We start from the raw sequence: 27,794 nt of genomic DNA on the forward strand, positions 1-27,794 counted from the left end.
AGAGATGAGACCAGGCAGGGAGGCAGGCAGGGAGGGGGCGCTTCTCTTCTCTGATTGGCTGCCGCCTCTCGCTCGCTGTGAGGTCTTGAGGCTGCTCGCGGCTCCGGAGCTCAGACCCGAGTGAAGGCTGCAGAGGAGAGACAGAGTCAGCACTGCTTCATTTAGACGACTTGTTCTTGGAGCTGACTTGATCCCGTTGGCGCTGTGAAAGCGGGGATACACATTTTTTGTTCTCTTTCGCGTTTGCACCTGAATAATGGTGCACTGAGTGTCCGGAGCCGGGAGGGACTGCTGGGATTGACCGCCTGCTCTGCGCGCATGTGAAAGGAGAAAGTCTCGGCTGCTCAGAGGTTGTTTTCGCGTATTTTCAGAGGAGAGATACCAAAGAGTTTGTCCCTGGATTACGGCTTGTTGAGGTGAGTTGTGCGTGTTTACAGCCGGACAGTTTTTTGGTTGTTGAATGTTATTCTGCAGACCCGACGTGTCCAAAATGCGCGCAGGTGGTGAAAGAGCGCACTTTATCTCCAGCCAAACGTGCTGCGATCTGAATGAGTTGATGCTCTGCGACTCTTTTCCAAAATGATCTGTGAATATCAATCTTGCAATTTGATTTTGCTGTGTTCCTTTTGCACCTTTCCCCCAATATTAGTGCGCCTATATTGACTTTATCCTACAATAAAAAACAAACAACCGTGGGCAGTAATACCCAAATTGCCAGTCTTTACTAAGGAGCTATATCTGGATTTTTAATTTTGCCTAATTGACCCAAAGACCTGCCCCCAAAATTGGATTTCTGAAATCGGTGTCAATGGCGGGCTATTTTTAACCCCCACAACCTTCTGGCTAAGAGGATTCCTCCCTCCCTGCCTCTCCTTTGCAAGACGTGAGGGATCAGTGAAGTTAATCCCGCATCTCTCCTGGGTCACCCTGGCCTGCTGCGCTTGGTTTTTCGTGCCACTGCTTTGTATTAGGAGCATGAGTTGGAGTTTCCGTAATGTGCTGACAAGGTAAATCCGTTTATTGGTTATTTGGCAGGACGCTGGTCGTCTAAAAATGTGAGGGTGCCTCCTGAGGAAGCCCTTGAATGAGTTATTGTTACTGCGGATTACATGTTTGCTACTGTACTCTGGTATCCCTGTGGTTGTGGTGGGATTTGCTTGATGTGAAGCAAATGCAGAAAACAGATGCACTGGGGGGAAATGGGAAGTTTCCTCTCGTGAAATAAGGGTGCTGAGGCGGCAGGAGGGCTGTGTTTCACACAAGTGGCCATTAAAAGGTAAATGTAATCATATGTACCTCAGCAGATCTTTGTGAATTACAAGCTGTGTTTATAGCTTCACTTTAGCTGTGTTTACAGACTGCTTCTTAAACCTGGGTCACCTCTCGTTTCATCAGTTCAAAGATCAATAAGTCAGGAGCTAAAATTCAACAAAATGTAAGATGGAATATTTCATCTTATCACAGTCTTCTCTGCTACAGTTACAGCTCCCTGGTTCTCATGGGTGTAATGGCTGAACAGGCTCAGTATGGTTGAGCTGTGACAGAAAACATCAAACTACTGTTTGAACAATGTTTAAATATGAAGCAGGTCCTGATCCTGATGATCGGACCAACCAATCTGGCATCTTCTGAATTTCAAAAGATGATCTCAGTACTTGCAGACCAGACCAGTACACAGAAATCACTGTTCACTCTTTCATCAAGAACAGACAGACTTTAACATCAGATCCTAAAGATTTGCAGTAAAATTCAGAAGTAGCAGCTGAAAAGGCGCTGCTTCTGCTGTCAGGGGGTTCCCTCCCTGTAGGAAGTGTTGGTGTCTGCAGCGGTGGAGGGATTCACGGCACTGCTGAGGACCTGACAGAGTCCTATATGGAACCTGTGATTTTTACCACTCAGAGCAACAGCTGCAAACATCTCCCTCTCAGTTTGTATCCCAGCACTCAACACTGGTGTGAAAATACTCCAGAAAGGCGACATAGCTGTTAGTGGCTGCACGTTATATGTTGATGTACTGCTGCTGGGTAGATGGAGGAGTGTGGCTCACCCTCTGATAGGACTTGTTTGCAGTTATAATAGTTCATACAATTTTAGCTCAGCAAGCAGGAATATCAGGGTCAAGGGGCTTTTTTAATGGCTGCTATTACATGTTAATCACACCAGTTATGGCTATGTTTTTACTAACCTCCAAGAGCAAAAATGGCATGGCAAGTCACATTGACAAGTTAAGACCAATACCATGAAATTACCCAGAGTTCTTGGCGTTGGAGTCTCTCTAACTTCGTCTCCTTATTTCTGAGATAATGTTTCCACATCACAGCCGTATCTGGTTTTGTTTTGGTCCTACCTTTTCATTCCAGTGCTCTGGAACACTTACATTTTTGCTTCAAATTCCTGAACTTACTTTAATTTGAAGTACTGCTGACCACACTCTGGCTTCAAACAACACAACCAATGAGCCGGCCTTATTTAGATAACTTCCACTATTCCACTTCACTCTCCTGTGCCCAGCCACTCTGCAGCTATCTCTCACCCTCATTTCCTCGAGCCATGGATGAGTGAGATTCCTCATGCCTTTCAGTGTTTACACAGTGGGGGGAGGTGGGGGCTGTTGATTTACTGCCTTAAAGTGTCTTGGTGCCTGCATTGCGTTCCCTTTACTGCCATACTGTTGTACTTTGTACCTGTTTTTCTTAAAAAGGGGGGAAAAATCCTTTTTTTCTCTTCAGTATTTCTATATGTGGGTCCCACTTTTCTGCCTCATTGCTGTTGCACATTTAAGGGTAACGACAGATCTCACTGCTTTATTGCATGACCTGTGTACTTCTAAATAGTCGTATGGACTGTCTGACTCCAGAGAAATTTCTCAGGTAGAGCACACTGGGGTGCCTAAACAGGGAACGCGTCTGTTTCCTTGAGTTCAGCTTAAGAACTATGAGAGTGAAGTGTGGAAGCTTTTTTCTGTACGATCTCCGAACTGCTGATGGACTCTCATCACAAGCAGTCATTAAAAGCATGGGTAGGGCAGGAAGGGCCCCCGTCGCTTCTTTGATAGCCTGTGTTTTGAGAGAGCAGACTGCATCATTCTCCCTCTGGGGAGCAGCCCCACCCGTGCGTTTTGGCGACAAAATTACCTGCAAGCCCGCGTCATCGTTGGGTCTGCAGCCTGAAGGTAATCTCACATGAATGCTGGAGTTTTCCTTCTTATATGACATTTGCCTGGGGAGGTTTTTTAAATGCTGACCCTCTGTGCTTCCAAATGTCCCCACGTGGCAAAAGGAAGAGAGAAAAATGACATTTTGTTAACTTTTCAGTGAGTTATGGCCTCAGGCACATTAACAATATATTATAAAAATCCTTAAGTTTCATTTTTGGTCACTTTTTCAGTTTGGAGAAATGTTTCAGGAGCAGCAGGTTATCACAAGGCAGGGCTGAGTCTGCGCTATAACCAGCCTGTCGTCTTAGACACTCTGTCATGTGATCATCTTTAGTCTGATGTGTTTAAAAGGACAAAGATTGGCACAGCTCAAAGTTTGTGGGTGTGATCGTTCTCTCTCTTCAACCATCTTTTAACTGTTGAATGATTAGAAAAAACCAAGAGTGTGAATTTCCTTCAGTTTTTAAATCCACTTTAAGCCCAAACCAGACTTCTTTTACACATCGAGGCAGATGGCTTTGCACACAAACAACCAGTCAGGCTCTAATTAAAACCACCCATCCAACCTAAACAACCCCCAGCCCCTCTCGCGGAGGCGAATTGTGGCATTTTGCTTGTTTATCTTCAGCTGCCGCCCCGGCCGGTGGCCAGGATAAACCAACAGCAACGTGCTAAGAGTTTGTTTTTGTCAGAGCCTGAGGACTCGACATGTGGTCCCCCTCAGCCTGCTACCACCACTCCTGCTACTACTACTACTACCACTGCACGTGACACCTGGAAGAAATGTAAATCTCTCTGCCTCAGCTGTCAGAGCTTGCAAACATCTTATGCTTTTTTTAGGATTCTGGTGAAGGCGACAGCTGTTGCATGTGTGTGGGTGTGTGGGCGGGGTTATTATATTGCAGTTGATGGAAAGTGGCTCTAATCTAAGTAAAAAGGTAGTTGTAATGCTGCTAGAAAAGTGAAGTGAAGAGAAGTGTTGAAACAGAACAAACAAGATCTTCAGACTGGAAAAATCAGAAAAATGTTCCAAAATAAGATTTCAAACACTCTGACCTGTATTTGCTGATAGGCATAAATCCTGCTCTGATATGAGACCGAGAGATTAAGGAAAAGGACTCGGTACAGCATCTGATCTCACGGTGTCCTCGATCCATGTTTTTTTTTTTCTTTCTTTGTATAAGAGACCGCCTTTATCTTCAAAGAACCCCACCTGTCCCTGGCAGCATGAGATTAATCCAAATTGTGCTCAGAGACATCAGAGAGGACGAGTGATGTAAAAGTCCTGAAGCTCAGAACAACTTGTTGCAGTGAGATAGCTCACTATTAAACCCAGTCGTTGCACTGTCTTCTGAAAACAGGGCCTCTGTAAATTAATTCAAATCAAATCCCCAAACTCTGGTCATCAGATACTGGCAGAGATATCGCCTCAATTTTTCCCCTGCACATTTGAATCTCTAAAGTTAATCTGTAAAGAATTTGGATTGGTGGATTGGTGTGGGTGATGATTAATTCTTCATGGAAAATAAATACACTTTCATATGGCCCATGATGCTCCCTTGCAGTTGCTGATTTATCTTTTTTCTGTGCAGCAGACGTCTCTAACCTCAGTGGTTAGGAGAGCACACTTGAGATCAGGGTGTTGGCTGTTCAGATCCCAGCTGGGAAAAGCGAAAGAGTCATGTTCTCAGCACTGGATCACCTGCTGCTGTTGATGTGCCCTTCAGCTTAACCCCAGTGGAGCATTCATGGCTGCTTTGCGGACACTCGGCATCTGCAACTTCTCTGAGCAACTGTAACTGTGCCCGTGCTGTATTGCTGCTAGAGAAAGAGCACTTTGGCTCAGCAGAAAACCTCAGTGGAGTATTTGAAGATCCCAGAACTGAGTGAGGATAGCCCTTTTTTCTCCCTCCATCACACTCGTGATGTCCCTCTCTTGTGGGGAAGCCACATGGTGCAGCAGATGCTCGGGCCGCTGTGCCCCGACTCCACACACGCACCATTCTCATGGAAATGGCCATGGTTGTCTGGCTGAATAATGGCTGTAGTGGGTGTGTGCACACGTGCATTATGGAGGGGCGCGTGTGAAAGAGGCAGACTCGGCTTGGGTGGGAGCTTCGTGTGTGCTCATGAATAAATCGAATGTTTTGGTATCTGTGTCAGGGCAAACACGACTGTGTCTTGTGATTTTTTTTCCCCCTCTTTCTTTAATTCACCACTTGGTTTGATCAGCTGATGTTTTCCCTTTTTGTAAGACTGTCTGTAAATCAGGTTGCCACCACAGGACAACAAAACCTTAAACTCACTCGAACCGTTTGTGCCAGTGTGTGGGGCAGGTGCAATTTATACCTCCTGGCATCTCCTTCCCTGCCAGCGCTGCACTGTGTCAGCCTTGAAGGCTTCCTGGCTCGGCAGGCAGCCACGGGGCAGGATATTGTCAAGGCGGCAGGGGTGTGAAGGTATATGGAGGCGGGATTGCTGGACCTTGCACCAACCCCCCCTCCAACCCCACCTCGCCACCCACACACACAAGTGTGAAAAGACTCTTTGTGTTTCCTCAGCCGTAAGTCTGCCTGGCATGGGACAGAGCCAGGTTCAGAGGTCAGGAGGCTGGTAAACTGCAGAGGAACGTGTACGTGAGGGTTTTGTTCTCTTTGTGAAAGCTGACTTGAATTTTAAATGCGAGACTGAGAGGTTTTTAAAATCATCCTCAGTTCTTTAAAAGGGTATTTGACTGCTAGATCAACAAACCGAGACTTGTTGCTGTAGCAGTCGCAGGTAAGCTGCAGAATTTCTCACCTCTCCCTCTGACACGTCTGTACTGCTGCAGACCTGCATGCACCTGGAGAGTTTTCCGTGGAGGAAGTCATGAGGTGTATTACTGAACTGTTATTCTGTAAGTGAACAGCAAATTACTATTGACAGCAGTGCTTAATGCAAGAAAAAGGACCAAAGTTTTGGAATGCAAAATGTCAAAACACATTAAAAAAGTAATGCAAAGTATGATACAGTCCAGTGTTTATGGGAATGAGTTGATATGAATCCAGTTTGGGATAGTTTTGTTTCTCCTTCAGCTATGAAAAGGCAGATTTGACACCTAACCTCTCACTGCCTATGCTCCAGGGAACACGTGTGCCCCTCTCTGTATCATGTTCTGCCCTGCATAATGATCTATTCTGCCCTCTTCAACACACACACACACACACACACACACACACACACACACACACACACACACACACACACACACACACACACACACACACACACACACACACACACACACACACACACACACACACAGAGTCTCCTTCTTGCTTTTAGTCACGCACATTCACATGGCAGGGTCGGAAGTTAGCAGACAATGTGATCATACAATGTGCTTTCAGGATTTAAAAAAAAGTCTCCGGATTCTCCGGTGCGGCCCAAACTCTCACAAGCTCTTACATGTTTTTAAGTGTGCTTTCAGTTTTATTGCTCTTCCAGCATAGATGCAGAGCTTCCTTTAATACCACCCGCTTAGGAGTTGCGTCAGAAAACCTTTTGAATTACTAATATTTTGTAATTATCTCATGAAAGCTTAAACCCTCGTTTGTTTTCAGTCGTTAACGCCGGCATTGGATGTTGCTGCTTACTGGACTGGAGGTGATGCACATTATCTGCATAGTAATGTTGTGCTCATAAAGGCCTAATCCTGTGAGGGTTAAGAGTTCAGCTTCCTGTAAAGCTTAGCGGGGTCAAAACTGAACAAACTGTCTGCCAGCTGTGTGTTCCTGTTATCTTGTGATCCAAATGACTCATAAGACTCCATCATCCTCGTGTCCAACCCTAATTTTGTTTATCAGCTCTTTTTTTTTCCTTTTTCTCTCAGTCGTCCATTTGTACATCCAAATAAACTCCAACCACAAACCAGAAACCTTAAAAAGTCCAGAGGAGGAAAAGGGTGTCGACTGTGTCCAAACCATTTCCCAAACAAACCTTTTGCTGTCTGCGTTTGCGTCTGGGAGCTATTTTGGATCCGTCTGGACCTGCATCAGCATTCGCGGTTAAATATCTAAAAAGCACCGTCTCACTCTTCCTGTGTTTGTCCTCTTTGTTTGCACAGGACACGATGCCTCAGACACCACCATTCACAGGGCAGCTGAACACTGGCAGCTACAACAAGAACCTGTACCAGACCAAGGAGGAAGGCTACCCCGGCCTTTATTATAATGATAACAACCTGGTGTCCGGGTCTCTGGAGGCCCTCATTCACCACTTGGTCCCAACTGTGGACTATTATCCAGATGTGAGTGTTGCACTGAGATGCTTTTAAATAATATATATATTTTAATTCAAGCTTTAAGAATCAAATCATAATTTACTAAATGTGTCTTTTGTCTCCACAGAGGACATACATCTTCACCTTCCTGCTCAGTTCTCGCCTCTTCATCCATCCTTATGAACTGATGTCCAAAGTGTGCCACCTGTGCACGGAGCAGCAGCGGCTTGGCGATCCCCAAGCTGATAAGGTTCAGTTTCAAACAGTGGCATTAAGAATCAGTGAAATATTGTGTTCTAACGGGACTCAAAAATCGTATTAAACTGGGATATTCTTTCACCCTTCCTAAGTACATATTTCACCTGCATTTTCAGATGAGAGTGAGGAAGATTGCTCCCAAAATCCTCCAGCTGCTGACAGAGTGGACAGAAACCTTCCCATATGACTTTAGGGATGAGAGGATGATGCGGAGCCTGAAAGAGCTGACCCACCGGCTTGCCAGCGGAGACGAGGTCAGTCCCTTTTGTCTTTCTTCATATTCCACTCACCACAACACGCAGCAAAAGGCTTTTTCTAGATTATTCAAGTAGCAAATGACCTGCTGATTAGATAATATGTTTAGTTTTAGGTGTTATCACCAATAGTGCAGTGCTGTTTGGTAGACTGCACATGCAGTAAAGCTACAGGCGCAGGCAGATTTTTTGCAGATAGCAGCGGAGGGAGGTGGAATGGGGTTTTTCTCTGGCACAAAGCACTTTTGAGCCCGGATCGGTTGAGAGAAAAGCCCCATTGTTTATGGCCTAGGTGGGTTTTTTGTCATCCCTGCAGTGCTCCTTCTTAGGCAGCATTTGGATTGTTCCTCTGCAGCAGAGCTGAATGTCACCGGCTCAGTGCGCCTTTAGCCTCGCTGCACCGTGTTTTTAGTAGGCGTGAACAGTTTTTTGTCCCGTACCCTCTGTTATCTTTGGGGTACGTGCTGACCCTCCGACTTTACACATTTAGATATAGAAACGTTGTTTTGACAAGCAGTGACTCATGCTATGTATGTTATGAAAGGAAGTGCTAGCATAAGCTAAAGTACTCGCAGGAGGCAAAATGGAAATTTAGAGGTGAAAGCCCCCCACGTAAACCATGACAGGTTAATGTCTCTCAAATATGAGCGCTTGCACTTGGCAAGACGGCACTTTCTCAAGCTGCAGAGCTATGCTAATGTAGATCATTTTTCCTGTGGGACAGTTTGTTTTATGCAGGGATCCACTGAAAGATGGTTTCCCCATGATGATTATTAAAAAAGAAGATCCCATGATGATTCGTCTTTGTCTGCTAGAATCAAGTTTACTGGGCTTCACATGTTCACGTGTTCCTGTCCTTCCATGTCCCCGTCTCATGTTCCCAGTTAAATTTTCTTTGGTCTGAACAATTAATTATAGTAGTCCTCATCAGGCTGGGTTCTTTCAGTGCACGTGCTGATTGTTTGAGTCATTCCTTTTGCTCGGGAAAGTGGCACACACAAACTAAGTGTGTGTATTTTTGGATGTTTTAGTTGTTGCAGCAGCAGCTTGTCAGGACCAGATAGTGATGAAGAAGATAAACACCCCCACCCTCCCCCGCCCCCTCTTTAGCACTCAAGACAAGAAAAACACGCACCCCCACTTTTTTAATCAGGCTCCACATGACTCATTGATGGTGCGAGGACAAGTATTGATCCTGACTTAATCTAGAAATCAATTCAACCTCACATGACACTTGGACACATTTACAGCTTTCCAGATCCCCCACCCACCCCCATGGAAACTTACCTAGGGTCGACAGCAGAACAAGCACTCGTAGACACACACGCTGTGTTTTGACGGTCGTGCAAACATCTTTTGATTTCACACTAGCTTGGCTGCAGCTGGCGTTAACACCAAACCTCTGTAGACATTTTTGATAGTTGAAATTGATTCTGGCTTCGAGGGAAACAGACATTAAGTGAAGATTCCCAGGAACTTTTACCTGAGATAATACCATGCTTGGTACATTTAACCCCCCCAAAAAAAAGAGAGAGAGAGAGAGAGAGAGCTACTATTTGCTGCTAGTCAGTTAAGACCAAAATTAAACATTATCTCTACTGGCAAATAGATTTGAACTAGATAAAGAGAAACCACTGGCACCCTGTGGGTGAATTACGCAATAATGCACACTTTACTTTCAATTTCTTTTCCAAACGAGTCTATTTTAAGTCTGTTTTTAAATAATCTTTCCAGGAGTTCCCCTGCGTATCCAGTACCTGCCTCTGTGTCCTTAGACCTTGCGGGAAATGTAGTTTATGAGATGTTATCAAGACGATCGAAAAAACTTGTTGACTTAATAATTTCGTTGAGAAAGATGGGTTGGGTTTACAATACAGGATGTTTTGTACTGACAAAGCAATAGTATCCGAATATCATGAAGATAAACTGAAATGTCATGCAAGCATGTGCACTCATGGTGTGCAAAGCCTGACCAACAACAGTCCTCTGACTGAATCGTTCTCAGGGAAGCGTTGATGCCCCGGGCGCACACGTTGCCACAAATAAATGTTGGGGGAAAGGAGTCGAGTTGAACAGTTGTTTATTCATGTGTCCATAGATACTCGCCCGTGGTGAGAAAGGATGACACCTTATTCTTGGTAGTGTGAACACCGCAGGACATTTCCAGGAAATCCAGCTGTTTAAATTGTGGGAAGTGCTTCTCGGGATGGGGCTTTGAATAGATCTGATTTGGAGAAAGAATGAAACAAAACAAAACATGAATGCTGCAAATCAGATTCAAAAATCAAAACATAAATGCTTTAGCATAAGCACATCTGAAGTTTAGAGTTGGATGCTGGTTCTTTAGCGAGTCAACCACAGCGCTCTGGGAAGAGAGTCCAGAATAGATGTCCTGAACATCTGCTCAGACTTATGTCCAGACCACACTCTGAACATTCCCGGACCTTGATCTCTGTAGTAAGACTGTCATTATGGACGTGGTTGGATATATAGGGAAGCTGCAGCTGAGGAAAAAAACTGGCGCTGTGATCTCGATCTGAACTCGCTTACTGGTGCTCAGTTCTTGACCTGAAAATGTGCAGTTTTTATTTTGCATGCTAAGTTTTTATGGTAATTTTGATAGATTTTTAGTAGCTCTCGCATCATTTAGACACACGAGGTGCCTGATATACCTGGAGAAACTGAATATTCAGATGGAGGCAGGTGTGCTTTGCACCATTGTAAAGTTGGTACTGCAAGAATCTTTGCATAAGAAGCTTAAACAGACAATGGGACCGATATCTTCATTGGCCACAATCATCGCATAGTGAAAATCTGATATTGCAACAGCCGTATTGATTATTGCATGGTATCATATTGTGAGTCACTCTCACCTCTGAACTGTGCATTGTATCAAAGATAACAAAGGAACTCAAAGGGAACAATGTTGGAGTATCAGTTTCTCCTGAATGGGGAGAATCAGTTTTCATCTATGTGCAACATTAACAAACAAATAAGACACCAGGCACCTGGAAATAATGCAAGCACACCTTTAAAAACTGGTTTTATAAAAGACTAAATTCAAGTTCTAACATTAAAGACATGAAACGTCTCACTTGTGTTAAACTTGATTCACTCGTACACGGATTATGCCAGCTTCACAGATTAATGCTGAACGCCAGGGAGGTCTCGTTTAGTTGGCTGAGAGCTAATTCTGCCGCATCGTGACTTGGCACCATGCGCATGTTTGTAGTTTAAAACAATCCGGCCCAGTACACCTTTTACTCTCTGCTCATTAGCTCTGGTTGAATGAACGGCTAAAAACAGTCGAGCCTTTGCTTTGGGTCAGGTGGTGCTCCCCAGGAAATGACACCAGTCAGCCAAGAATAACAGGACCTCTAGTGATATGATGGCATAACCCAACCATGCGCTCAGAAGTGTCGACTTGCACTGAGCAGTCGTCTGCCACCTCAGGACCGCTGCCAGTGTTGATGGCGAAGGGAATCGCATGCCACCGCTAGGCTCACTCGGTCGTAACGCCAAAAGTTGGGGTGAGCAAATGTGACTCCCTCTGCTTAGAAATGTGACGCATGCCGTTGTCTCCAAGATCCGAGACTATATTTACCCGACCCTGGCCTGTCCTCTGTTTGTGGTGGGGACAGAAGCTACGGCAGATGGTTCACTTTGAAGTGGATTTTCACTGGTGGCATGTCTCGCTGTTATCCAACTGTGCAGGAGCGCGGTCAAGCATTAGCAGAGTTAATACAGTGTTTATCAGCCGGGTTTATTGCAGTGTCTGAGCGAGGGTTGAGTGTAAGGGTGCAACTAATGAATCTTAATAGTTACTTTGCAACAAATTCTTTTTTTCCTGTTCAGACAAATCTTTTTTTTTTAAGTTTGGAACTAATTAATGTCTTCAAACTGTAAGCAGCAATCTAAAAGTAATGGCAAGTATCAAAAAATTAGATTTTGGCATTTTTCACTGTTTGTTTGTTGAGAATCTACAGCACAGTTTTTGATTCGCATGCTGTCGTGATCTTGCTAGAGCCTTTTCTTTGTTTTTTTCTGTGCTTCCGATGAAAATATACGGTTTTTTTTTCCTCTGTGTTTGCGGTTCTGGTGCACTCCTACATAAAACCTGATTTTTCTGTCTGCAGTTTCATTTTTCATTCTGGCAATCACCCCTTGCCAAAAACTGCAGTGTCCACAGAGCCACAGCTGATTGGCTGACACATGAATGTGTCTCTTCATGTGTCATTGCACCTATCACAGCCACATCACCCACAGACAGATGCATTAGTTGCGCCCTGGGAAGTGAATTTCAGAAAAAGGTCCCGCCTTGACTGTTTCCAGCAGAGCGATGAAAGCCCGCTCATTTTTATCCCGAATGTCTGAGTGCAGCACAGACTCGTCATACTTGATTGCTGTTTAGACATCCAGCCCTCCACATCCATTATAAGGCTTGGGTGTTCTTTCCCACCCCTGTTGAACTTGGTCTTGTTGTAGATCCCAGATTCTGGAGGCTGAATTGGCAGAAAGTTCAGAGAGGAGAGATGTGGCCATGAAGGGGTGCTTGGGATCATTCAGCCTTCTCAACATACACAAAATCAAATACACATGTTCTCTTTCCCTCGACCGGCCGTCTTATACAACTTCTATGCTAAAGTGGAACAGAGAGGAAACTGTTATCTAATCATGGCCTGTTTGAGTCACAGGAAAGTTTCAAAATAAGATGACCTCTCAGCCAGTAAGCCAAGAGTCCCCTGCCCTATTCCCCTTGAGCTGAGGAGAATTATTAATAAACCTGGCAGGAAGAGTTTTGTGTAACACTGTGAGTGATATTTTAGTGAATGAAAAAAGGCTCATTTTTCTGCAATTTACACTTTGATGGCTGTTCTGTGGCTCTGGACTGTGAACTTGCATCTTTCATCACCCGCACCACCCTGGAACGCAGAACAAGCAAAGTTAAAGCACAAAGTTAAGAGTTGGGTGTTCTTTAATAATCCAAAGAGAATTGACCATGTGAAAACAACCTTCATATGATACCCAGTACTCTTTCTGAAGATGCTAGTAAAGCTAAAGTTCCTGGCAGATGGCATACTAACCTAAAACTGAGTTCCAGCTAACAGATTTCCTTCTTTCTCCTCTCAGATTTACAGGAAGGCCGTCAGCCAGATGAGCCAGGGCCTCATCAGGAGGTTGACAGTGCTCAGCCAGTACGAGGAGGCGCTGGGCAAAATCAACGCCACTGCGGCTGAGCGGCTCACGGTTCTAAAAGCGAAGCCCCAGGCAGCCATACAGAGAGACCTGCTGTCTATCTGCAATGACCCCTTTACTGTCGCCCAGCAGCTCACACACATAGAGCTGGTAAGAGAAGCAGTTCTTAAAATCTGTTTAAATGTCATTTATTTTGGAGTAAGCTCTAAATGTAACCTTCCAAGGAGCAGTCTGAAATCGCGCCACTGAGACACACACAGAACTCAAAGAGAAGCAGGCCAAATCGATATCAGAGAGGGCGACGCGTGTCAGAGCAGGACCAGATCTCTGTGATGGACTGATAAATCAGTGTGGTGACCGAGGTCCTCCTGTATCTGACCTCCCGCAGGATTGATTTAAAACAGTGCTGCTTAACCACAGTCATTACATATCAGCTAAATCAATGTGAAAAACAGGGTTTAATCAGGGTTTTTATAAAGGTTCTAAAAAGGAGATAAAATGTAGGCTTTAATGATGTAAGATAATCCCAAACTAACTTTGAACAAGTAGGGAAAACCATCTGGTGACTAAACCTTTTACGGTCCTGGTGTGATGCAAAGTGGTCGTGGATTCTCAGAGATTTTTTTTTTTTTTTTACCTTTTCAGGAAAGACTGAGTTACATCGGACCTGAAGAATTCGTCCAGGCTTTCGTCCAGAAAGACCCTCTGGATAATGATAAGGTAATGTCTGCATGCTTCAGAATACGTCAGCAGATAAGAAAACACATACAGTAGTTATGCAATGTTTTTTTCTGGCTGAAATCTGGTGTGTAGACTTGATTTGTCTCCGATGGCCTAGTTTCTCTTCCAGAAGGATGTTAAGTTTACACAGCGCAGTAACTGCCTGCCGCATGGGTCAAAGTGAGGGCAGGTTATTTGCAGACTTTAGCAGCAGACCACATATCCGCTCCCCTCACACACTCAATCACACCTCACCGACAATTTCCTCAAATCATCCCAGTGTCTGGATTAGATGGGCATGCATGCACCCCATCTCCTAGCAACCACTACTGCCAAGGGTTTGCATTGGTAAGGTGTGTGTGTGTGTGTGTGTTTTGGGGCGGTGTGGTCTCTTTTCTGGCGTTTGGCTGCTAGGCAACGGGCCCGTTTTTTTGGAAGCCAGGGTGATGGGGGTTAAGGCTGCCTTTGTTCCTTTAGGCTAGCTTGCCTCGTACCCCCAACGAGCCACTTGAAAACACGGGGATAACTCAGCCTGTCTGCATAAAAAGCGACGTGTCCAGTGGCGGGAACTCGGCATGGGCGCGAGTGGCGTAAGGCTAGAGGAATGTGTGGAATTATATCAAGAGGAATCCACACAAAGAACCAGCATGCATAATGTGAATAACATTGACCACTATTGTGCTTATAGATGAAAAGCAGGGGGAAGCTGAGTATTATTGGCTGCACAGGTCCACTCATTTATTTTTTTAATTTGTTGAATCGTTTGGCATAGACTGGTTTTGCTTTTAACTTCAGCTCTAACTGAAGGTGGGTTTTCTTTGGTTTTTTTTCTGCAGAATTGCTTCAGTGATCACAAAAAGGCCAGCAACCTGGAGGCTTATGTCGACTGGTTCAACAGACTCAGTTATCTGGTGGCTACGGAGATCTGCATGGTAGGTAACAAACAGCAAGCCAAGCAATAAAATTCCCTGCTAATGAAGGCGGATTGTTGATGGTACTCAACCACTGTTATCTTCATTAGGGAGAAAATCGCAAGGTTAATTTTTCAGATAATTGTTTAGCGAATGAAGTACCCAAAGAAATGTTCACAGCTCAGTTTACACTAGATTATTTTGTACTACGTGGCCAAACCATAGGCTGTATATAAAGGATGGACGTAGCTTTCGTGTCCCAAAAGTTCAGCTGAAAGAGGAAGTTCCCTAAAACAAGGTTAAACAAGGCTGCAGTGTCTGGGACAGGCTAAATAAACACTTCTCATGCTTGTCAAATAAAATAAAGAAAGAAACAAAAACTCCAAACTGTGATCTCCAAATGTACAAGCAAACTTTATTACTTTGTACATAGCACTTTACCAGCCATCGTCCCTGAGAATGATTACAACCTTTTCAGGGAACAGGTAAATGTGTTTGTTGGAAATAAAGCTGAGGCCTAATGCAGTTTTTAATGTTCTCCATTTTGTTAACAGCCGGGGAAAAAGAAGCACCGAGCCCGAGTCATCGAGTTCTTCATCGACGTGGCACGGGAATGCTTCAACATCGGCAACTTTAACTCCCTCATGGCCATCATATGTGAGTTGGAGTTCTCTTTTTTTCTCTGTGCGATAAAGTGTTTTATAGTTTTGTTTCATTGCTGCAGAAAACCTGAAGCGATTGTTCCCACAAGATGATGCTCTGCACTTTCCTCATTCAGACTTGCACTCTGCACTTGCTTCCTCCTGTGTAGGCCTCTGCACAGAGCATGTTGTCTTGTGGGCATCATCATAAATTTGATTAGTGCTATAAATTGCAGTTTGTTTGTTTTGTTCATGCTGCGGTGGAGTCGCCCCGTGGCAGTAACCTCTCCTGACATTGTCTCAGTTCATTTCCACCTTACGTAATTTTCTTCAGTTTAATATTATGAGTGAAACTTGGCAGCAGATGGAGCGGAGTTCATGCAGATAATTGTCTTGATGGAATTTGTTCTTTGGTCACTCAGACAGTTTTTCCCGTGGCTTTCTGCTCCGTCTGCTTGTACTTACAGAATCAAACGCACTCTTATATAGTCACTGCAAAGTCTGCACATTATAAAATACATTTATGAACCCATTGTCCCTACTTCCAGTGTCTGCGCTTTTGAATAGGTCCAAAAGGTATAAAATTGCAGGACAGAGAGTATGAATTATCAAGCCAACAGTTGCTGAACTCGAGGCGTATCACTGATGGGGTTTCCATTCTTCACTCTGTACAATGGCTGAACTATAAGCATATTGTATCCTGGTCTTTTGAGGTTACTTTCAGTAGAGAAATTGATATTTCCGCCTTTTCTATGTAATTTCTCTCCACTTTCTGCCCACTGTGGAGCATACCCCGGTTGTACTAAACAGCTGCAGGTGTTAACATGTCTCTAAAAAGAAGATTAGTTTCGCTAAAAGTAACCAGGTTGATTCAAGATCAGAAATGAGAAACACACCGAGGCCTAGAAGGTTAGAAGACTCTCTGAGTCTCGGAGGATTTAGAGGAGAGCGTGTCATTGGTCATTGGCGCAGGCCTGAGGGCGGGTGGAGAGTCTTTGCATCCACTACAAACAGGGAGCGGACTCGGGACTGGAAGAGGGCATAAACCGGGCAGATGGTCAGCACTGACCAGAGAGTGTGAGCACACAGGGGAGGAGGGAGGGAGAGAGGGAGAAAGGGAGGAGAGGATATTGGAGTGCCAGCTGTCCTCTGTCCTCCCCTGAGACGGCGAGGGAGAGAGCCACAGGCAAATCCTTCTACACCAGCCTCGTCTCCAGGGACACTGTATTTGTGATGCTTTTAAAGGGTTATTACCCCCCAAAAACATCATTTACCATCAGCTGTGTCTCAGTGAGCAAATACATTTATTTTTTCAGGTTTTGAAATATCCAGATTTGGTTTTCCTTCCTGTCTAAACTGGATCAGATAGAAAAAGAAGGGCATTATTATCTAAACTACTGCATGGCTAGGAATCGGCCTTGGAGTTAAGTGACCATTTAATTCATTATAAAAACAACAAAACCCCCAACTGTCAGTGTGTCTTCTTGTCATTGGCGACATTGTGGCTGCGCTGAAAAGAAGAAGACATTAACGGTATAATAATCATCTCGAATGGAGGGCGTATGTGTCCCAGAGGGACCACTACAGCTAACACCTGTCCTTCTTCACACTGGTCTCTTTGTGAGTGGATGGAGCTGTTTCCCAGGCAGCACACGTTCTGACACACGGTGTCACATGCCTCCGTGGTTCGACCTGCATTCACTTCGGCCCCTCGCTGCTGTGTAAAAGGCAAACTGTCTGCTGGGAACCAAAGTGAGTTCAGGGAGAACACGAGGCTTCGCGGTTTCGAGTTTTATATTTCTGTCTGTGAACCGCAGTTCTTTAGAGTACCCCAGGGCTGTTTTTGTGTTGGTGTTCTGCTCTGTTGGTGACCCTTCACTGCCTGAACCTGCACCGGGCACACACAGAGGATTACCATATGGGAAGCAGAGTGCTGGGAGGGGAAACGAGGCGTGTGTTAACTCTATTGTTCCTGCTGCCCTGCTGCATCAGAAGAAACAACGTAAAGAAAGAGAAGGGGAGGCAGAGGGGGGGGGGGGAAGGGTGGAGGGGATGTGCGTCTGTCTGGCTGAATGAGGAAAATGCCATGTGTTAATGCGATCGTGTTTGCACGGACGTGTGATCTCTCTCTCATGGCCTTTGTTTTCGTGCGTGTTTGTGTTGCAGCTGGGATGAACATGAGTCCGGTGTCACGGCTGAAGAAGACCTGGAGCAAAGTCAAAACAGCCAAGTTTGATATTCTAGAGGTGAGTTTGTATAAAAGAGATTTACTTTGACCAGCGCTCAGGAAATGAGTGTTTTATATTCTCACTTTTAATAATTCAACTCTTAAGTTTTTCCCACACGTAGTGGCAGTGTTGTGGTAAACACTTATGACTAATCTAGTTGTGGGTTTGCGGGGGAGCTACTGCTGTCAGTGATTTATTGGGTAAGAGAGAAAATCAGGGTCATGCTGAAAGCCTTTGCAAGCGTGGATCTGAGTGGGAGAATAAAGAGTTTGCTGTCCATGACTAAGATCGCTCACAAATCCAGAAAAAACAGAGACTCTGATTGGAAAGGCTTCAGAACTGAGCTAGTTGAAGCCTTTCTCTTAAACCAAAGCACATGATAGCCTTCTCCAAGTTTAGTATGATTATATGTTAAAGCAACAGACTTTTTGTGGAACATCTGAGTCTGAAGGTTCAGTTTTTTAAAGTCAGAACATGCAAAGTGCAGAAAAGAACAAAAATGAATACCTCTGATTGTTCTTGGTACATTCTGGAAGAAAAATAAGGGGAAATTTGATGAGTCTGTGGGGATGAAGACAGGTGGAAATAAATGGAGTCCAGCAGCCGGGAGGACCAGATGTTAAGGTGTAACTGGGTGTGCAAATCACGCAACCCTGCCTTCCTCCCCGAGGTGTGTGAGAAAACCCAGCATACCGCAAGAACACGTTCAGTGAGCCCAACGGGCCATCAGTCGGCCCTTTTGAAATAGGAGATCTGACGAGTGAGGCTGGGACGCTCTGCGAGACCTGAAAGGGTTTCAAAGACTCGACTTCTTTAGGTTTTCTTCACGTCTCACTGGAGATCATCCACGTCTTTCCTCTTCTGCTGTCTCTTGTTCCTTTTGTCAGTCGCACCCTTCTTGATGCTTTCCTTTTATCTTTATCTTTTGTCCCTCTGAGGATTTTTTTGTAGGTGAATCCCAAACTTTGTGTTTGAGTTAATTTGCTGCTTAGTTTGTTCAAAGTCACACACTCAACGGCATCGTCTGTTTCTCCATCTTGTTTTTCTTTCCCCCCATGTGACTACATCTTATGTCACAATTTTTGAAACTTGAGGATATTTGGTCATCATGGTGAAAATTAAAACTAATAATGAAACCACATTTTATATCATTTTCACTGAAGTTCCCTTCAGCTACTTTCACTTTCTTGTGAACTAGTATTATGCAGGCACAGAGTTAGCAAAGCCAAAACATATATAATCACCGGCTTTTTGGGCCGTCAGATCCACTCACATTTCAGAGGTCTGTGCTCACACTGACTCTATATTTGTCTCTCTGCAGCACCAGATGGATCCTTCCAGCAATTTCTATAACTACAGAACAGCACTGAGAGGAGCCACGCAGAGATCAATCACCGCCAACAGCAGCAGAGAGAAGGTGAGGCCTTGATGTTCCCGCATTTGATGGTGTCGTGTTTACGGGAGATTGTCTTTTCTGAATATTTAAATGTAATCTTAACTTTCCAAGTGGTTCACCTGTAGTTCAGCTCCCATCTGAAGGCCTTGTGGCGAGCAGAAAGAGTGCAAATTAAATATGGACGATGACATTTGAAGCGCAACATTTGTTGCATCGGATTCACAATTCTGGGAAAAGCTGCGATTCCAATTATTTATTTCTTTTTGCCAAAAAGATGACAGATATTTTCATACTGAATAATAGACCTTTATTAAAAGATGGACATAACCATGGTGATGTGACACATTGGATTGTGGACAAAGACATCTGCTAATTAGTGCTAAGTGACACCCTAATAAAAATAATAAAGAATATCGCTCACCAGAAGTGAATCACAAACTTCATGGACAGGCTGTGCACCCACTGCACGTCTTTGCCATTGATCATTTAGTTAATATCAGGATGTAAATTTGTTTTTGTTTGTTTTTTTTATTTTGTTAAGTTGGACATTTTGGGAGTCTATGAGGATTGGATTCAGCCTCAAGTGGCCAGTCAAGGAATTGCAGTTTTTGGAGTTTGCTGCTTGATACTGACACATCAAGCAGCCAGTGTTTATGCAGATCCCAAAAGTTTGAACAGCTGGACATGTGAACACCAGACTTTGGTTTACAATTCATGTAAACAGTCAGAGACACTTATAGTGAACGGTGGCTCGGTGTCTTACTATAAACCACTTGACAGCTGTCGTGACCTTTCAGTGGTGACATGTGTCACAGCGGGGACGTATTACGCTTGACTGCAGTTATGTAAAAAGTGGAGACCTTATCTCAGACTTTATTCTCATGCACTGTGACGTGGAAGGACGTGTTTGAGGCAGTGCAGAGAACCAAACCGGCGTATCTTGAAATCGTCTGCACAGTGTGTTCCCGTGATATTTACAGCATCAGCAGCCTCTGGGGAGGATTGCAGAGGGGTGGAGGTTACATAACAGTGTAGTGCAGAGGGGACGTAGAGGTCAAGTTATGAGGGTCAAAACATGAAGAGGGTCTGAGTTTCTTCCTCATCAAAAATGCTTTGGAATGAAACGAAAACATGGCCTCCTGCCAGATCACATAGCGTTCTCTGCTGCTTCGACCCACCCTGACCGAATGTGATCCGCCCTGAAGCTTGTGGGCTGCCAGACATTAGCGGTCAGCCTCTCGTCCCGTCATCATGTTTAAAAAAAGGTGTTTTTATTTAATGGAGACAAAGTGTACTGTCAATGTGTGTGCAGCTCCCTGAGGTTCGTGAGGGATGTCCCCCCTTTTTTTGGAGCAAAGATATGCAAACAGTCCAGTACAAGAGGTCAGGGTCATGAAATGGAAAGTTCCCAAGAAGTCTGGTATGTTCCTGCTTGTGACCTCTCCTTTGAGGGGGGGGGGGTGTTTATGGTCTCCGTCAGGCATCCACAGTACTTCAGTCTGATGACGTGTGTTTCGGCCTATTCTTGCGGTAGGTTTTGTTCTTTGCAGTGAGGACAGAAAAGATTTAACGATCCAACACTTGTTGCTATGTTGGCTCATTTGCTTGAAATAACATGTTAACAAAATGCCAAACAGCTGATCTAAACCAGACTCGGTGGATCGTGTTTGGTTGTGTAGCAACTATTGTGAGATATTTTATAAGGAAGAATGTGGAGACAGCTCCAGTTTGGACAAAGTTGCATGGCATGCTGCTCTTCTAAGACTTGTTTTAATCAGATGGAGACAGTAAATTAAAAAAATAAAGGGACATTTCACCCCAAAATAAAATTTTACATCGTTTTTCCTTCGCCTGCAGCGCTATTTGTTTTATGTAAGAACTACTATCTTCTACACACTTGAGCAGAATAAATATTGCCTGTAGCATTAATGGTGTGACCCTCAGCTCGGATGTAATGTTTACCTAGCTGCATGCTTCTCTTGGTTGGGGGATGTAAACGATACAAAGAGAACTGCTCGACCGAGTATCGAGTAGGTCAGATGTGGAGAGTTGGGAGGCCAGGGTAACACCTTAGGTTTAATGTTTAGGTTTAAAGTTTAATGTTTAACTTGATGTGGTGGTAAGGTCTGCAACAATGCTTAGGAAGGCGCCTGCTCAGGTCAGAGCGATGCAAATTCTGTCATTAGACGGTGAGCACAAAGAATTTACACTGCAGTGCATCTAACTACATGTGCACTCAGGTGGATATAACAGGAACGACTACTTGGCCGTCAGGTATCCAGCTCTCCGTCTACATGTCATCAACAGAGTATTATCAAGGCTTCAAAAGAACATCTGCATGGATGTTAGAAACCCAAGGTTTCCCAGCAGCACACTGGATTGTTACAAGCTTACAAATGTTTTCTTAATTTGTCAGTGGTTTCATCATTGCTCGTATCGACATAGCTGTGGATTAATTGTTTGGACCAATTGGAATCCCCGTTTTAAAGCAACTGTATTTAGTTGATTCAAACATCTTTAGATGATAACAATCACTATTACAAAAATGTTACAGATTTCATTAACTTAAGGTAGATTTAATTTTGCCACAAAATCCAGCCTCCCTTCTGCTTCCAGGCCTTTAACACCTTCTCATGTCCAGCTGTGAAAACGACTTCCTTTCAGCTCTTACAGGCTTTTTTCCTTAAACTCTGTGTGTGTGTGTGTGTGTGTGTGTGTGTGTGTGTGTGTGTGAGAGAGTGAGTGAGTGCGCGCGTGTGTGTGCGTGCGCACAGTATGCATGACAACAGCCCTCAGATCACGCACACAAGCAGGCTCTTGTAAACATCCTGCCCCTGCAGACCCCTCGCTGTACTTGATGTTCTGACATTGTGACTTCACTGAGGCCTCGTTAAATGCAAGTCAGCTGCACCCAACTTTTGTCAAAGGATGGTGTGGAGACATAATTTCACGCAAACTGGCGTGCAATCTGAGCCGGCCAAGAGCAGCTTTAGAAGAACACGAGGAACAAAAAGCACATGAACAAGATTCGCTGGCTTGGCTTGAAAAATGATTTTGTGGGAAGAACTAAAAACAAAGGGTGTGGGCGGCTTGTACAAGTACAACGTCTGACACAGTGACTTTGTATGAATAATAGAAAGTGCAACACAAATGTAGGTTTGAAGAAGAGCACAGTGTGCTTTTCCTTCAGTTGCTCCTTTGAAAGCTCCGCCGTCATGAATGTTTAATGTTGGGTGGGGACAGTGAGGAGAGAGGTGACAGACTGAGGATTTTTATAGGTCAGTGTGCCACTTTGCAGCAGCCTTCAGTATAAAACATTTTTTGCTTATGAGCCATATCAGATGATAAATGCGAGCCAGACAGTTGAATCCTCTAAATAACCCACCAGCTTACAACTTGCTGGTGCTTCTTCCTTATTTCCTCCACATCAGCGTGTGTGTGTGTGTGTGTGCACAGACATGCAGTGACCTAAATCATTGTAAGTTATGGCAATGAATTATTTAAGTGGCTTTTAAAGGGGGATTTTCTTCTCTGGAAAACTGACCTCTTTACCTCAGCCTCACTTCCCCATTTTCAGTCGGAGGAATTCATTTGGTGTTTTTTTTGTCTGTTTTTTTAGCTACAGGTTGAATTTTTACACCCTGCTACAGACTTCTGTAGATGGAAAACGTGCGAGTTTTACTTGAACAGAAGTGTGTGTGTTTGTGTGAAGCAGAGATCCTCTTTGTGAACCGTAATCCTTTTTGAATCGCTGTTTAGAAAAGAGCACACACCTGCGAGTCATAAGGAAATCCCCCTTATATCTGCTCGCCGATATTAAATCCCTTTCTCTTTCCGTTGCCCTGCAGATTGTCATCCCTTTCTTCAGTCTGCTCATAAAAGACATCTACTTCCTCAACGAGGGATGTGCCAACAGGCTGCAGAACGGCCACATCAACTTTGAGGTAAACTGAATTTGATATTTCCCAACGGGAGATTCCCCTCACATGACTTTCAGTGTCAGACAGCGTCACGATATTTACTACACATGGAAACACATTTTGGGCTGTTTACTAGCACTTCTCTAAAGACTGCTGGGAAATGCAGAAGTAAGGCTTGGGTGTGTAAATATCAGCTGTTTCCATGATGACCAGTGACCAAACACTATTTCCACTCGTGATTGGTCACAGCTACCCCGAATCAGACTATTTTAAGGACTGATTCTATCCTTGGAAATAGACTGCTGCTGAACCGCGTCTATATCCTGCCCTGTTATGAAACAAATACAGTGTATTTGAACACATTAACACTTCTTAACAGCTGACTAGTACCACAGTGTGGCGCTAACCCTAACCTCATTCAAAGGCAGTCTTTTCATTTGAAACGTGTCGATTCCTTCTGAATAACCAACCTGTGTCGTTACTGTGTTTCAGAAATTCTGGGAGCTCGCCAAACAAGTGAGTGAGTTCATGACCTGGAAGAAAGTGGAGTGTCCGTTTGAGAAGGATCGCAAGATCCTGCAGTACCTGCTGACCGCTCCGGTATTCACCGAAGATGGTGAGTTCATTGAACGTTAAAGTTTATGTTAAATAAACAGGAAACTAATGTATCCATGTTAAATGTGAAGCTACAGACATTAATCAAGGCTTGGTTTGACACTTTATCTATACAAGTGAAAAATTGTGCTTTTTTCCCCCCCTGTGTAGCTGTGTAGTAGCTTTTTGGGGGGGCACGTACCATTTCATTCAAGTCTGTAAATATGGAAATAAATGGACAAAGCCATACATGTCAATACATTTACACAAGCACAGAAAATACTTCTAACTATACCAAGATAGTCAGAGATTAAAAACAAAGGAAGCAAACCTTGTTACTTTAAATCCCTGATAGGGAGAATTGTTACTTTGTGTCAGTAATGATAAAGCGTTGGTGTGGAATGAAACAGAAGAAACCAAAATGATGTACACTGTGCCCTCCGCTTCTTTGTCCTTAATCATAATAATATAGCAGAGACTAATCCTCAGATCCACACACACCTCGTTATCACCTCTCGTGCTCCAGCGGCACCGATAGTTTCAGTCTCCTGTAATCCACATCAAAGTCTTGTCACCGGCTCGAGCTCCTATCGCAGTGTTATCAGAGACAGACAGGGAGTAAAATCCTCCCGACTCTGAAACGCACTGTCTGAACTGACCAATCAGCTTTGAGTATCAACAGCATTTACTACAGAAAATAGAAAATAGTAGGGTGAGGGTAAAATGAGTGGCAGATAAGTGTCACAGCTTTGAATGATCTCGCTCCGTTTCTCATTGCAGCATTGTATCTGGCATCATACGAGAGCGAAGGTCCTGAGAACAACATGGAGAAGGACAGATGGAAGTCTCTGAGGTGTGTATGAACCCCTCCCTGTTCACTCTGCATGCACACGCACACACTCACCCTCAGGGGCTTCGAGTCTTTCAATCACGGCTGTCACCCCACATCCTCTGCCCTGTCTCCCCGCTGACCAGGCACACCCAGAGGGATGTAGGTCACACTGTGAGGCTGACCCCTCACGCTACTCAATAAATGCATTAAACACACACAGAGGCTGTCATCGGTCTTCCAGGCCACGCCATCGCTTGCACACGCGCGCTTAAAGACATCAGTCATTTTCACACAATTACATCTTATGTGCGCAATAACACCATACCCTCCTGTCACACAGTACTGTGTGTGTGAGAAGATGGATGAGAGAAAAATGTCTTTGTTCAGGTGGCTCTAAGCCCCAGAGAGCTGACGGAGCGATATTTCCTCTTGCTTCAGCATCACACGCTGAAGTTAAATTGACACGAACTGAGTCAGGGATGCGTCGCTTCTCTGCTGAGAGCTGTTAAGATCAGATTCATGTGGCTGTGAAAAATTTGCAGATTTTAAGTTTTCAGTTATTAAAGTACAAGAAATTGCTGTAAAAACAACAGATGGCTGAGAAAACACTCTGCCCTTTCTTTGGACTCGCATTAATGTTGCAGCTCTCACTAGAGGTTCACACTAAGAACAGGATAATCCTCATTCTGTTAGCAGATGAACGCATGAATTCCTCTTTGAGCCTTTAATGAAGTACAGCAGCGATCTTTCCAGCTGATCAAAGCTGTTATGTCTCCAAAAGCTTTTTTTTAAAAAAACATTTGGGGTTTTTTAGCCTTTAATATAACTTAGTTATATTGTGAGGTAGAGATGGGTAGGTGGCACAATATCAAAGGAAGTAAAATTTAACGTGGGAAATGGTAACTGACATTAATAAATAATTTATTTGGGTGAACTAAAGAAAAAAGTAGCAGTTAGGTTGTATTTCAGCCTTAAACTCGCTAGCAGACATCCCCACTCGCAGCAACGTTGGCCTTATTTCTGTTCCCAAGCATCCAAAGAAAGGCAGCTTTGAAACTTCTGCCATATGAAGGACAATGCCAGTGCAGCTCCTCCACCCTGCTCTTACACAGACCTGATTGCAAGTTTTCTTTTTAAAATGTGGATGCAAGAAAGGAAAAATGGATGTAAAACTACACCAAGAATGTATGAACAGTGACCACATGACTCGGAGCGTGACAGCCATGCTTCAGATTGCCAAACTGACCCCACACATGCACAGCCACCCACATGCAGACAGACGTATGAATCAGATCTTCTGGCAGGGGTCAAAGGTGAGAGCAGGTTTTTGGATCGGCAGCCTTGTGAGTGTTGGGTTAAGCCCAGCCGGGGTGAATCCACTTAGCTGTGTGTGTGTGTGTGTGTGTGTGTGTGTGTGTGTGTGTGTGTGTGTGTGTGTGTGTGTGGTCACGTTTCCTGAGCGCCTGCCAACCCTCTGTTTGTCCCCTGAGCTTTGCCTCCACTGCGACACGATCTGTCACTTTATTCCGGCCGAGCCGCGTCAGCAGAACGTGCTGCCGTGCCCGGCGCTGCCTGTCGCCCCCTACATCCACACACGTTACACCTGGAAATCCACTAAAGGCAGACTGTTGCTGTGGCGGTTACTATGCTGGACTTTAGGACCGTAAAATTCCAGCAGATTTGCTGAAATCTGTCGTATTAAAAGCATCCATCCTGCATGGAAAAGGGAAACATTCGTGGAAGTCGTCCAAGATATTTTGGCACACTGTAAAACAATTTGACAAAGAGCAGAAATCAAGGATCCTTAATGTTTTAGGTTCTCAAGAATGAATTGCACAGTCATGCTTCACATTCCTCAGCCATTTTTGCAAGAGGCTGAGCACTGCAATCATCAAACTTTGCTGTGATGAAAGTCTGCAGATTCTAACGGTGCTGTCTTTCTTTGCCCCACAGATCCACTCTGCTAAGCAGGGTCTAAACCTCTGGAGAAACCAGAATAACGTCGAACCCAACAAGTGAGCCCGCGTGCCCCGTCAGCATCGCTGTTTTCCAAGCAAAGTATCCCCGTGTTGGAAGGGAAACGACAATCTCTGCTTCAGCTGGCGAGGACATTTGGTGTCCCGCCCCAGCTCTGCTTTTCCTTACCCTCTTGCTCTTTGTGCTGTACATTTCAGGACAGCTGTTTTTCATCTCTTTGTATGACTTTATAGTCTTTGTTTTATAAAGAAACAATACAAACCCTCACAGTTTAAAAAAAAAAAAAAGGTGCTTTTTCTTGTTGGAAGCATAGCGCCCTGATGAACCTGTGAGTGTTAACAAAGTTGGGGCTGTTGTTTCCCCGACTCTTTTATTTTTCTCCCCACTAAAGCTACAAAGTTAGCTGCTGGTTGGCTAACGCAACAGAAACGCTACTCTCTCTGGGTTCCACAAGCCAGCGTTCTCCGTACAGAGAACCCAAACCTTAACCTATGACACTGTTTACCATTAAGCTAGCCATTATTTTACTGTATCAGATCCAAGTATCTTTCACTTCATGTTTCTGAAGCTTTTGTTGTGACGTAAGGAAAAAAAGAAGGCACTGGCTGCGTTTGAGAAAGATGTAAAAGTTGTTTTTCTTGTTTGTGTTGTGTAAAATTGAGATTTTCTGAAGCAGGAAGTAACATTTCATTTGTCATTTGTCTTGACATGATTAAGGTTCCAGTATGCTTCAAAGGAACTGCAGCATCAGTAAGCTTCAGGAGTTTTGGATGCTTTGAATTTTGCCTTTGAAGCGTACAGAGGCCTTTAGCAGTGAGCTAAAATGGGGTGGGGGGGTGTTCATGTCTGTTTCTTATTGTTCCCAGTTATCTGTGCTGAAATGCTCCTCTAGACTCTCATTCATACTTTCCTTTTGTTCCTGCGCCACCTTGCTCTCGTAGAAAAAATGTGTCGGTGCTGCCCCCTGGTGGTCCAGTCAGAAAATAGCTGAATAATGTGAACTGAGGATTTCTGGTTAAATTATGTCCATTTGTTTTTATTTTTCATAATAAAGCACATTTCCTCTATGTTTTATTTATACAATTGTGTTATCTCCTCATGCCAATATTTACGCTTATTTTATTGTTATTTAATTTTGTACTAGGTACATAACGTGCATAAGTAGTCCTGACTTTAATATTTTTATATACGTTTGTATTAGACACTTATTTTACAAGGTACTAGCTCAGCGTATGAAGTTGAATATTTTTGACTGATGTCCGCTTTGCCTTGACTGCTTCTCCCTCAACGCACAGTGCTGTTGTGGTTTATTGTGTACATACTGTATGTTCCTTTTTCTCTCCCTGTGCTCATCGTTTGTATTTGGACTGTTACAATGGAATAGAGGAACGTTTATAAATGAATTAGTTGTGTTTAAAAAGAGAAAAGTTAATAAAAGGCTTAAATTTA

The 27,794-nt window shown here is 44.1% G+C and overlaps 1 protein-coding gene across 1 annotated transcript; it reads left to right on the forward strand.

Annotated features, from left to right (window-relative positions):
- Positions 1–99: 99 nt before the first annotated feature.
- On the forward strand, positions 100–27,794 carry rasgef1ba (RasGEF domain family, member 1Ba). Its single transcript, XM_031756600.2, has 14 exons — positions 100–416; positions 7,263–7,445; positions 7,546–7,668; positions 7,793–7,930; positions 13,061–13,276; positions 13,772–13,846; positions 14,683–14,778; positions 15,312–15,414; positions 17,565–17,644; positions 18,948–19,043; positions 22,871–22,966; positions 23,435–23,558; positions 24,317–24,389; positions 26,322–27,794. Exons 2-14 carry the CDS (start codon positions 7,269–7,271, stop codon positions 26,344–26,346), a joined length of 1,422 nt encoding a protein of 473 aa, XP_031612460.1. The 5' UTR covers positions 100–416; positions 7,263–7,268; the 3' UTR covers positions 26,347–27,794.

This window comes from Oreochromis aureus, linkage group 12 (genome assembly GCF_013358895.1).
Source record: "Oreochromis aureus strain Israel breed Guangdong linkage group 12, ZZ_aureus, whole genome shotgun sequence".
Taxonomy (NCBI): Eukaryota; Metazoa; Chordata; class Actinopteri; order Cichliformes; family Cichlidae; genus Oreochromis; species Oreochromis aureus.